Source organism: Panicum virgatum, chromosome 9N (assembly GCF_016808335.1).
Source record: "Panicum virgatum strain AP13 chromosome 9N, P.virgatum_v5, whole genome shotgun sequence".
NCBI lineage: Eukaryota > Viridiplantae > Streptophyta > Magnoliopsida > Poales > Poaceae > Panicum > Panicum virgatum.
The window spans coordinates 53,993,011-54,005,730 of record NC_053153.1 but is presented as its reverse complement, the minus strand read 5'-3'; the positions used below and the strand labels follow the sequence as shown (position 1 = coordinate 54,005,730).

General features: G+C 47.1%; 1 protein-coding gene across 1 annotated transcript; it reads right to left on the bottom strand.

Moving 5' to 3' along the window:
- Nucleotides 1–304: 304 nt before the first annotated feature.
- LOC120693347 lies at nt 305–1,596 on the bottom strand. The gene has a single exon (XM_039976766.1). The coding sequence runs from the start codon at nt 1,501–1,503 to the stop codon at nt 613–615; it is 891 nt and encodes a 296-aa protein (XP_039832700.1). The 5' UTR covers nt 1,504–1,596; the 3' UTR covers nt 305–612.
- Nucleotides 1,597–12,720: the final 11,124 nt, after the last annotated feature.

Genomic DNA, 12,720 nt, shown 5'->3' with positions numbered 1-12,720 from the left:
AGAGGGAGGAGCTGTTTCTGCTTGAATGGACAGCCGAAAGCAAAATGTTTCTATACCAGCGTGGTGTTTGGTTAGGGGTGTAAAATCGCCCCTTTAATCACTAATTAGAGGTATTAGATGAAATCTAATTATGAAACAATCTTTACAATTATGGTATTGTAGCATGTGATATAGCTAATAAGGTTTTTGACTACATGCTTAGAAAATGATTTAGGGATGGTTACTGTAGCATCTATGTAGCCAATTATGGTGAAACTTGGCTAATTAGATTCGTCTCGAAAAGTTACACCCATCCATAAAAAGATTTCGCAAATAAACTTCGTTTAGTACTCTATATATGCATTCGTCTTTTTGTGTAAAGTTTTATCAAACACATCCCAGATTCAAACCCAAAAAAACAGTGGTTTTTCTTTGTACTGATTTTTACACACAGGGCACCGCACCATTCCTGTTGCTACCAGTCTACCACACCTGGCACTCCGGAAGAGCAGAGTAAAGAGGAGGTCCAGAACGATGAGAGAGAAGCCTAGCGAATTAGTGCGGTGATTAACGAGGGAGTTAACGCCTTAACGGTCACGGTGGTTGGTTAGTGTTCTAGTACGGGGTCGGCGGCTAGACCTTGTAGATGATGAGGAAGCAGGGGAGCACGGCGCGGCTGTCCAGGACCACCAGCTCGCCGTTGCCCATGTCGACGGAGTCGTAGCCGGCGGCGCCGTAGGCGTGGGCGTGGCGCGGGGACGGGTCGTTGGCGGGGCGGACGCGCCCGGCGATGACGCGGCAGACCAGCATCGCCCTGCGCTCGGTGGCAGCGCCGCCGCAGGCGCCGGCGACGCTGGCGTGCGCGGCGCCGCTGCAGGCGAACGTGCGCACGGCGGACGCGGACGCGCCGAGGCGGCAGGTGGCGACGCCCGCGCCGAACACCCCGCCGGGCGCGTCGGCGGGCGCGCGGCACTGGAACCGCATCATCTCGTTGCCGTCGGCGCCGCACCGCGCCGCGGCGCCGTGCGCGCGCGCGGCGGCCCGCGCCTCCTCGAACCGAGCCACCGCGCGCGACGCGCTGTGGACGCGGAACAGCGCCTCCACCGACGGCTCCGGCGCCCCCGACGCGCCGCCCCACCCGGACGTGAAGATGAGCTCCACGACCCGCCGCGACGAGTGGCCCTCCGGCAGCTCCGCCATCGTCAGGAACGCCGAGGCCACGGGCGGCCCGGGCGCCGGCGACGGCATGAAGAGCGCCCCGGCCGCCTCCTTCGCCATCGGCTTGGGCTTCTTCTTGGGCCGTGGGCGTGGCTCCCGCGGTTCCCGCCGCCTTTGCCTCTCCCTGCCCATCTTCTTCCTCCTAGCCTGCTGCGCGTACGCCACGGCGTCCATCACGTCCGCGGCCGCCGCAGTGGCGCACGAGAAGGGGAGCGGCGGCTTCTTGGCCGGGGACGGCGCGACGGCGGCGTCGGTGACGGCGTAGGAGGACCTGCAGCTGAGCGAGCGCACCCACGCCGTCGCCATTGCCCGTCGCCGCGGCAGCTCCAGCTGAGACCAGCTCCTGTTGTTGGCTTGGGTGGGTGGTGGACGCAGACGGCTGGCTCGTCTCCGGGTGTTATTATGGCTGCAGATTTATGCACACCCCCCCTGCCTGTGGGGCGCCGTGTCACTGACATTATTAGGCTGTCCACAATGGCAAGGGCAAGAGCAAATTTGCTCTTGCCTCGTTTCCCACGCCCTCTCTGTCTACAGTGCCAAACAGTACATCTACAGTGCCAAACAGTAGATTTACTCCTCCATTTCCTCCTATCGCTGTGGACGGTCTTACACTGCACTTGTCGCACCAGCTCGCTAGTCTACCTCACTTCTAATGCCCTCCACTTACAGGTGGGGACATCTTCGTTGGTCCATCTAGTCAGTGACTCTAGTCAGATGTGCCAGGGAGTAGCTTTAGTTTTACACCGCAGGTTCGTGCTGGATTTGGAATTTGACTGTGATTTGGTTATTCCTTTTGAAATTTGGTTCCATTTGGGCTCATGATTTGTGGGGGGGGGGGGGGGGGGGGGGGGGATGGCCGGATGGGCGATCGGGCCCATTCTGAGTGGGCATGTTCAGATCAGGGGTGGGAACGATCATTTGGATTTGGATCCCTGCTGCCCGTCTGCTGCCTCCAAGAACATCGTCCCCCACCACTTTTGCTGCTGATTTTTGTCTCTTTTTTAGGCTTTCTTCTCTCTCTCTCCGGAGCTGTGGTGGTGGTTCAGACGCCCAGACTTCAGTGGGCACCTTCCTTTTTCCTGCAAATTGTTGGTACAGCTTCGTGCGGATTTGTGCTGCACGCGTCGGTCAGTTTGGGCCCTGTTTAGTTCACTTTACATGTAAACGCAATTTTTTTTGCGAAGGAATTTTGCCAATTTAAAGTATTAAATGAAGTCTATTTACAAAAACTTTTGCACAGATGAGTTGTAAATCGCGAGACGAATCTAATGATGCTAATTAATCCATGATTAATTAATAATTATCGGATGGTTACTATAGCATCACTGTTGCAAATCATGGATTAAGTAAGTTCATTAGATTCGTCTCGTGATTTACAGCCCATCCATGTAAAAATTTTTGTAAATAGACTTCATTTAGTACTTAAAATTAGCAAGATTTCTTTGTAAAATTTTGTGTTTTGCGTTTACGGGGTGGGAACTAAACAGGGTCTTGGTTGCTTGTCTGATTTCGTGGAGTCTACTACAAAATAGACGTCTCTTTTGCGATTTCCAGGATATCTTTCGGTTGCTGGTGGACCCTGTTTTGTGCTCTTGCAGCTGACTGAAAAATGAGTGAAAGGGATACAGGAGCCAAGGAAATTAAACTTTGAATTCAAACAGCAGCGGAGCGGACTGCAACTACCAGAAAATTTATAGACGTCAGTTACCGTATTCAAAATGGCCCCTTTTTATTGTCCACTGTTCCCGTTTTTTCCCTGCATAAATTGCGCATCAGCATTTTGTGCTAGTGAAGGCAGCTGATGAGTCCTGCTTACTGTAACCCCCCCCCCCCCAGTGTAGTTACTGGAGTACAGTGTACAGTCCCATCCACAATGCCTGAAATCTGGTAGGTACCACCTTTTAGGATCTTTTAGGACATCTTCAACCTAATTTTGTGTATTTCCTGGAAAAAGGAAACTAGGTCTCTGTCATCAATTATTCTCGTGCATTGCAACATATGGCTTACTCCCTTCGTCCCAAAATAAATACAATTCTAAGACTAGATACGCAAACAAATGTATGATGTGAAATTACCAAAATACCCCTTGTTTTTTATGAGAAGGATCTAAATAGTGTCTTGTCTCATTTGTAAGAAGTCTCCAAAAACTCTTGTCTTTTGTAGTAGTTTGGTCAAAGTAGCATTCTTTTGTGAGACAAATTTTAAATTTTAAATGTGCAATTATTTTGAGACGGAGGGATTACATTACAGCAGCCGGCCGGATGACAGGAACAGTCACATTTTAGGCATGGCTCGCGGCAGAATCAGAATGCCAGCAGCGGGTAACGCGGGCGCGAGGATGATTCGACGGTTGGCACGTGTGTGGACGCTGACCAGCTCCAAAAATAATCCCGCGGAACCGTCGATTCGCTCTGCTGGGCTGGGATGGGAACATTTGCGCGCACTCGGCAGGTCCGGACGACAGCATCCGACCAGATTGCTGGCCAGTTGCTAGGATAATCTCGCTGTATTTTGTTAATCCCGTACGCGATCAGTAGGATAATCTCGCTGTATTTTGTTAATCCCGTACGCGATCAGAAGGAATTTTTGTGCGTGGCAGACTTCCCTTGCACAAGAGACAAGAGCCCGGAATCTCTGAAGTCTAAACAGGGCCTTAGCTGAGCGATCGCCTCGCCTCGCCTCGCCCTCATCTGCTTAATTAATCAAAACAAAAAAAAAAAATCGGTCGAGCAGATTTCGTTGCGTGATCGTGCTTACGTTTCCCGATGGTCGAGCATGATACAATAATAATAATAATTAAGTTGACCGTGAGCCCTGATGAGAAACGTGCAGGGAAAAGCCAAGCTTGGTTGATCGATCAACAAATCGGTGGCAACGCATGCTGCTTAGCTTTCACGGCCTTTGAGGAACCAGTCGAAACGCCGGTCTTCTGAATGCCGGCCGGCGAGCCATCACTCGTCATTCAGGGGCGCATCGCAATCTGCCACCGGCCATTCCGGTTTCCGGAGCCTACTCCGTCAGAGGCAGAGCGAGGGTTTTCCGAGCGCCGGTGAGCTCTGACCGGGCTATGATGGCCACGCCACCGATGGGCGAGCTGCGCGCGCGCCGAGGGAACCGGCCGGCCGGCCGATCATTCCCGGATCCATGCCTCATTCCATCCCCATCCCCTCCGTAAGATCTCGACGAATGATTGCGGCATCAAGGTCGAGCTGCCTGCTGCGTCCAACGCAGCGCGCATTTCAAACCACCACCACGGCACCGCCATGCATCAACCCCTCTATCAGTGTCTCCATCGTTGCTGCTGACGCGCCTGACGCTTTCCGCCATTGACGCCAATGCCTGATGAGAGCTCCGGCCGAAAGGGACGCTCGATCCGACTGAGCGAGCCGAGCTAGGAGCCCGCACCTAACGTGCGCGATTAATTACTTGGGGGCCAGGACGTATCGGAGCGTCTTGTCTAGTCGGCGCATGCAAATTGAAATATTATCAGTAGTACAAACTGATTAATAATGGATAGTTCATTATTTTTTTTTAAAAATGACAGGTTAAATTGTGCTAGTGCGCAGCCGTGAGTTTTGTTTCCTGGTACGGCAACTGGCGAGGCAACAACTGGCTGATGGGCAAGGCCGGCGACCAGTGCACCGGCCACCTAACCCGAGTTACCAAGCCGGGAAGTGTGGTTCACTGAGTTGCCGTGTTGGTTGGCAGAAGAGATCCCATAAGTATACGATACATGAAAGTGTTAGCTGAGCACGCTGCAGTTGCACCCAACAACCACCTCCGTAGTCCCAGGCCGGCCGATGAGTTGCCAGCCATTGTTTAGCTTAGCTTAGCTTAGCTCCACGCGACACTTCACAGCACAAGCTAGCTACCTGGTGCGTGCATGCCTTTGCTTTTGCTTGGCACCCAAGAGATTAAACCCGCTGCAGTGGTAGTAGCATACTGTTCGGTCGACCGGCTCGCCATGCGTGGAGTATTGAATGGACGACGACGCTACCGCCTGTCACTGTGCTCCCAAGTCTTTCCTGGTGGTTGGGTGCTCCTCCAAGCTTGTGATCCGCAAGGAAGCCAGCCAGCCGCGCTTACTTTCAGTTGCAGGTACAATTGCACAAACACGAAACGCAGACAGAGCAGGTAATTGCCGAGTACGCAGTTGTTGCTTGGAGCAAAACGTACGGTATGGTTTAAATTTGCAGATGTATCAATGCTGGCTCGCATCCATGGATCAATGGAGAAGACAAGGCGCACCCATCCGTCGCCGCCTCGCCGGTATAAACGGGAAGGTCCTGTGTCTTTCTTGCTTGGTTTGCTTCTACGGTGGAAACGAGGAGGGGAGGCAAAAGCTGGCACAGCTCTCCGGCCGTCGGTCTCCACTACCGGTAGTGCGTGGCTACCACCGGTGCAGTCGTACAACGGCGGCAGCATCAGCCAGCAGGTCGCAAAAGGCCAACGGGAAAGGCACCAACTTTTGCATTTTTTTGGCAGGGGGGAGCGAGCAAAGGCTAGAGGGCGGCAGATGGGATGGGAATATTCAAAGAGCCAGCGGTAAAATGAGCCCAACTGTGGTGAACCTGGCCATTTTATTGGCAATTGTGGAAAACTCAGAGTCTGTTTCATGTGCGCTATTCCTGGTCACTACATGGATGCATGCCCAAAATGGTCTCAGTCTCACCCCACTGCAGCATTCTATGGTAGTGCTAGCAAGGGTTTGGGTTTTTTTTTTATCATGTGTCAGTTTCTGAGGATGGACCAAGTCAATGGCTAAATCTAACTAACTGTGGGGGTAGTGAGAGTGATCTCAGGACAGATCTCTGTCTCTGAACTGGAGAAAGAACTTGCTGAAATTTATTGTAAAGAGTGGCCATGGCAAATCAGGGAACTAGAAGCAGGTCCGTTTTTGGTGAGATTTCCTCCACACAAGAAGGTGGCTGACATTAAGAATTACCCTTCCTTTGGTCTGAGAAAGCAAGGAGTTCATGTTGAGGTGCTGGAGTGGGTTGGTGAAACTATACACCTAGAAGAATTGCAGGAAAGTTGGGTTCAGATCAGAGGACTACCACCTAAGTGGTGCAGCTGGAATGCCTTTGCTCAAATCACTTCTGGTATTGGCTTACTTCTTGAAGTTGACTGGCCTTCTGTCTTTAAGAGCTTCTATGAAGTTGTCAGAGTCAAAGTGGCATGCAGAGACCCATCCAAAATACCTCTTGAGAGGTTGTTTGAAATGAAGAAGAAACTGTACATCATAACCTTTTTGGTGGAAGGGGGACAACAAGACCAGAAATCTCAGAAGCCTGAAAATGATGACCTTGATGACCCTGATGATAATGATGACGAGGATGATGACTTGGATGATGACACTAGAGATGAAAAAGAGATGGAAACAGAATTTGACAGCATTAGATCTAGCACCAAATCTCCAAAAGTTGCTCAGACTCAGAATGTGAACAATTCTACAAAGTACAGGACTGTGCCTCTAGAAAATCAAATGTCAGCTCATACTGAATTGCCACAGCAAAAAGATAAAACAGAGGGACAAAAGTGTTTGGAAAAAGAGGATGAAAACAAAAAGAACACCACTAATCCAAGTGAACCACAAAGCCAAGAAGATGTATCCAGGTGGATTAAATTCAGGCAGTTAGCTGCTGATGATTCTCTCAAGGGCAATTGCTCCTCTTTCCTAAAAGAATGGAACTTGATGATGGTCTTAGTGAAGCAGATTCTGAAATCAATGAAGGCTTGGACACAGCTGAAAAAATCCTGATCTACTCATCCACTAAGAGAAATCTATCTTCAGAATTAGATGAATGTGTTACTCTTGAGAGTACACAAGTCCAAAATCAAGAAAAGGACATCAAGCACAAGAAACAGAAGTGGGGGCCTGAGCTTCTATGTGAAAGACCAAGAAGAAGCAAGGAAGATGGAAGGACTGTGTTGCAGAAAGCTGCAGATTTAAAAAGATACAAAAATCTGGAAATTCCTGCACCAAAAGGTAACCCTTTTGCTGTTTTAGATAATGACTATTTACTTCATGTAGCTAAATCAGCTCACATATCCTTGGATGCTAACACTCAAGCCATGTCTGATAATATTGCTTCCATGAAAGAACAAGAAATACAAAAATACCAGAACTTTATTGATGAGTTTCTTGAAAGTACTTTGCCTGCAAATTTAGATGATTTAGGGTGTGTTCAAATAAATAAAGACCAAGAAGTCTCTGGGAATTCTGACCCTAGTCAAATTCCCACAAGTTTTGAAAAGAAATTCTATTTGCAGGCTGCTAAAAGTGCTATGAAGCACTCTATTATATCTGATAGTAATGATGATAGTAGCCATGTGGAATATTAGAGGCCTGAATAAATCAGGCAGACTAGACTATGTCAAAAATCTTATTAGTAACAATAATTTGGATTTTGTGGGCCTGCAAGAGACAAAGAAAGCTAACTTTTATTGCTCTGTTCTTAGTTACATTGGTAGTAATTTCTCTTGGAACTACCTCCCAGCTACTGGCATAGCTGGAGGCATTCTACTGGGTTTTAAAACCTCTAAGTTTGAAGTGATATTTTGGGATATTAGACAGTTCTCTATTAGTGCTATAGTAAAGAATACGGTTGACAAAAAACTTGGAAGTGTAGTGCTGTTTATGGCTCGGCTTATGACCAAGGTAAACAAGAATTCATTGCTGAATTACATGCTATCTCGTCTAATTGGGAGGGTCCCTTGCTGATAGGTGGTGATTTTAATCTGACTAGAAGTATCTCAGACAAGAACAATGAAAATATTAATTTTCATTGGTCTGATCTTTTCAACAATTAGATTAATTTGCTGGGCCTCTTAGAACTAAAAAACACAACCAGGAATTACACTTGGACCAACAACCAAGACAATCCAGTCATGGCTGTTTTGGACAGGGTCTTCATTTCTACTGAATTGGATAGTCTGTATCCAAACATTAGTATTGCTAGTGCTGCTCGAGCAGGCAGTGACCATGTTTCGTTAATTATTAATTTTGGTGTTGACACCAGCCCAAAGCCGTACCTCTTTCATTTTGAGAAATGGTGGCTGGAACATGAGGATATCTATCATGTGATAGAAAAATCCTGGAATTCTCCTTGTTATTTGTCCAATCCGATTGAGGTTTGGTAGTTTAAACTCAGAAACCTAAGAAGGAAATTAAAAGGATGGGCCCTCAATATCAATGCTGATATAAAAAAGAAAAATCAAGCACTTCTAGAAGAATTTGACATCTTGGACGTCTTCTCTGAACAAAATCAGTTGGAGGAGAATGGAAAAGATAGAATGTAGGAAATTCAGGAAGAGTTAGAGGCAATTTGGCATATGGAAGAGACAAAGGCAAAGCAAAGATCTAGAGATAGACACATTAAAGAGGGAGATAAGAATACTGCCTACTTCCAAGCCATCTGCAACCAAAAAAGAAGAAAGAAATCTATTGCTGCTTTACATGGTGATAATGGTTTAGTTACTAATAACAAGGATATGTTGAAACTGGCAGTTGAGTTTTACAAAAAGCTCTTTGGACATGAGGAAAAATTAGATATACACCTTGATAGTTCATTCTGGGAAGTAGAGGACCTCATAACAGAGGAAGAGAATGATCTCTTAGTAGCTCCCTTCTCTGAGGAAGAAATCAGGGAAGCCATTTTAGGCTCCTATGCTGATGGAGCCCCAGGACCAGATGGTTTTCCCTTTCTTTTCTACCAAAAATTCTGGACTGTGATTAAAGATGACTTTATGAAGAAGGTTAGGAAGTTTGAGAGTGGGGATCTTGACATCAATAGGCTTAACTATGTGATATTAACTCTGCTGCCTAAAGAACCTGATGCTACAGACCTAAAAAAAATTCAGACCTATTGCTCTTATTAACTGTAGCTTCAAAATCTTTAGCAAAACTTTGAATAACAGGCTAATTAAGCTTAGTGAGAGATTGATCTCTCCTAACCAAACTGTTTTCATAAAAGGCAGATATATTCTAGAAAGAGTTGTGACTGCTCATGAAATCATTCATGAAGTAGCTAGAAGAAAAGAAACTGGAATTTTCTTGAAGTTAGATTATGAGAAAGCTTATGATAGGGTGAACTGGAGTTTCTTAGAAGAAGTTCTGAGATCTAGGGGTTTTAATGATAATTGGATTAGCTGGATCTTAAAACTGGTCAGAGGTGGATCAGTTTGTGAAAGGCTCAATGATAAGAATAGTAGCTATTTCTCTCCTGGCAAAGGTCTTAGACAGGGTGACCCTTTGTCACCTCTGCTGTTTAATTTAGTGATAGACATCTTTACTAGAATGCTTCTTAAAGCTGCCAATTCAGATATAATCCAAGGCCTTCTACCCAATGTCTTTCAAGGAGGTATCATCAGTTTACAATATGCTGATGATACCCTTCTTTTCCTTAAACACAACTACCAGCAAGTTGTTAACTTCAAATGGTTGCTCACATGCTTTGAAAATCTCTCTGGTATGAAAATCAACTACCACAAGAGTGACCTGCTGACTTTGGGCCTAGATGAGGATGAAAATAACAGTTTTGGCTAGACTGTTCTGTTGCAATATTGGCTCTTTCTCTATTAAGTACTTGGGGTACCTCTGCACTTTTCTAAGCTTAGAAGAGAGGACATTCAGCCTGTAGTGGATAAGCTTATCAACAGAATAGCTGGTTGGAGAGGCAAGCTCTTATCCATTGCTGGAAAACTTACCCTCCTAAAGTCCTGTCTAGCTAGCATTCCCATCTATTTGCTTTCAGTGATAAAGTTCCCTAAGTGGGCTATAGAAAAGATTAACTCTCAAATGGGGAATTTCCTTTGGAATGATAGTGAAGGAAAACATAAATATCATCTATCAAATTGGCTAAGTGTAGCTCAAAAAAAGGAATATGGTGGTTGGGGGATCCCTGACCTACATAATCTAAATCTCTGTCTCCTTGCTTCCTGGATAAACAGATACCATCTTAATGAGTCTGCCATGTGGAGGAAAATAGTTGAGTACAAGTACAATGGTAATAACCCCATCATCTTTTGTAACCCTGAGATTAATACCTCCCCTTTTTGGAAAGAAATTCTCTGGGCTTACAAAGCTGCTCATTTGGGCATAAGTTGGAAAGTGGGAGATGGTAAAACAATAAGATTCTGGGAAGATACTTGGATGGGGAATTACTGTCTTGCCACCCAATTCTGGGAACTCTATGTATTAGTAGACCAAAAGAATGTCAGCCTAGCTTCGGTTTGGGATGGCCAAACCCTAATGATCTCTTTCAGGAGAAGAGTGGATGATAGGCTGATCAGGATGTGGGAAGAACTTGTTTCTCTAGTAGAAACAATTACTTTTGAAACTGATTGTGATGCCATTATTTGGACCTTCCAAGGTAATGACCAGTTCTCTGTACAATCAATGTACAAAACAATTAGTTTCAGAGGTGTTAAACCAGTCTACACCCCAGCTGTTTGGCATCTAAATGTCCCACCTAGAATACATATTTTCCTTTGGCTTATTGCCAACAACAAAACTCTGACCAGAACTAACCTTGCTAAGAGACAGGAAGTGGAAAATATTAGCTGTCTCTTCTGTACTGAGAGTGAAATTGTGCACCATTTATTTTTTGAGTGTTGTGTTTTCACGGTTATGTGGTGTTACCTCTCTAATATCTTTGGCAAAAACCTAGGCTCTGACTTTGAAGCAGTAGCTAGGTGGTGGATTAGCAAAAAAAAATGCTATCTTGAATACTTGTTGCGCTACATTGATGTGGTGCATTTGGACAACCCGTAATGATCTTTTTTTTCAGGGGTAGCTTGGAGAAACGAGAAAGGCATGATGATAAAACTGATCAAAACATTGAAGCGCTGGCGAGTGGTGTGCAAGAATGCAGACTTGCAGGGGTTCGATCATGTGGTGGAGGATCTTACAACCAGTCTACACCAACTGTTACGCATCGCCTGGGGTGGTCCGAGTGCAGCTTCCTCAAGCTCCCAGATGGGGATACAATCAAGTTCGGCACCCTCAACTGGGCAAATGTCTCAGAATGAATCATCTACATCAGCAACTACAACCGAGGAGATGTCCGAGCTCATACAAGAAACTATTTTTCCTAGTTCTATTGCTGCTGTTGCTGACAGTTCAGTTTTCTATCTAGAACCTGTAATGCCTAGGTTTGAACCTTTGTACGCCTGTGATCCATACCTTTTGGGCTTTGTTTCCCTGAAATAAAGCGGGGACATCCTTTTCTCTAAAAAAATGAGCCCTTGTTTAGTTGCAAAAACTTTTGAAATTTTGGTAGTGTAGCACTTTCGTTTGTATTTGGTAATTACTATATGATCATGAGTTAATTAGACTCAAAAGATTCGTCTCGCAAATTACAGACAAACTGTGTAATTAGTTAGTTTATTTAGCTATATTTAATACTTCATGCATGCGTTCAAAAATTTGATGTGATAGGAAATCTTGTAAAATTTTGAAATTTTGGATGCAACTAAACAAGGGCTGGGTAGTAAAGTTTCGTGGGGAGGGAGGCCCAGAGGGAGGTGCCCTTGATAGAGAGATGGCAACAAAAGCAGCGGCGCAAGCCCACCACGAACAAGAGACGACGAGGAGAGTGGCCCAGCGTAGAGCCTAAGGGAGGCAGCAGGAGAGGGGAGAAGAAGAGAATGCACGAGCTTGTCGTTGGAGCAGCACGCACGCAGACGCAGGAGTGGTGCCTTGCCACTGCAGGTAAAGACGGCCGTGGAGTTTCGTGCCGCGCAGTGGCTCATTGGAGACTGCATGTGCAGGCGCACCACCGCAGCGGCGGCCACCGGACGGGAGCAATGGATGGATAGGTACGGATTTTGGGTTGGGCTTCGGCGGCGCAGGCGCGGCGATTTGCAGGAGGCCAGGACGACGACGGCCGCCGATGGGGCGAGAAGAGGACACCGACCGGGACAGGGGGCCCGGCTCTTGGCGCCGTCACGCGTAGTACGTACGTACAAATGGACCTGCCTCTGCCTTGGAGTCCGTGGGGACAAACTTTTTGTAAAAGAAGGGTGGCCGCTGCATCGGCCGAAAGGAAGCCAACATGCCTGCACGTTGTTATTCCTTGTACGGCTGGCTCGGTCCAGTCCGGTACGGTGTGATAAACATTGACGTATCGTTAATCTAGGTACGGAGGTAGGATGATTCGGCACCAAATCTCGGTGGCCCGTACTACTTGCGTTTCTACTATTACTACTACTACTAGCGTCTACTAGGGCTAGCCTGCTCTCTCTCGTCAGTCGTCTTCCTCCTGCGCGCCCTGGCGTGAATGAAACGACCGGTCCTGAGGTGGCTGCACGGGCTTCTGGTCTGGATCTGACTCAATTCATCACCAGCTGCTGGTCCAAAGACGAGTACTGCCAGGCTCAGCTTACCACTTCTTTGGCAGCGGCGACCGGTGGTCGGATTCCGGGAGATGGGCAGATGGCCCAGGCGCGGCTTTTGAATCGTCGTCATCAGCCCCCCGAGCCACACCGCTCCGCGAGCCCATCAGGCCGAAATCCGGCCCA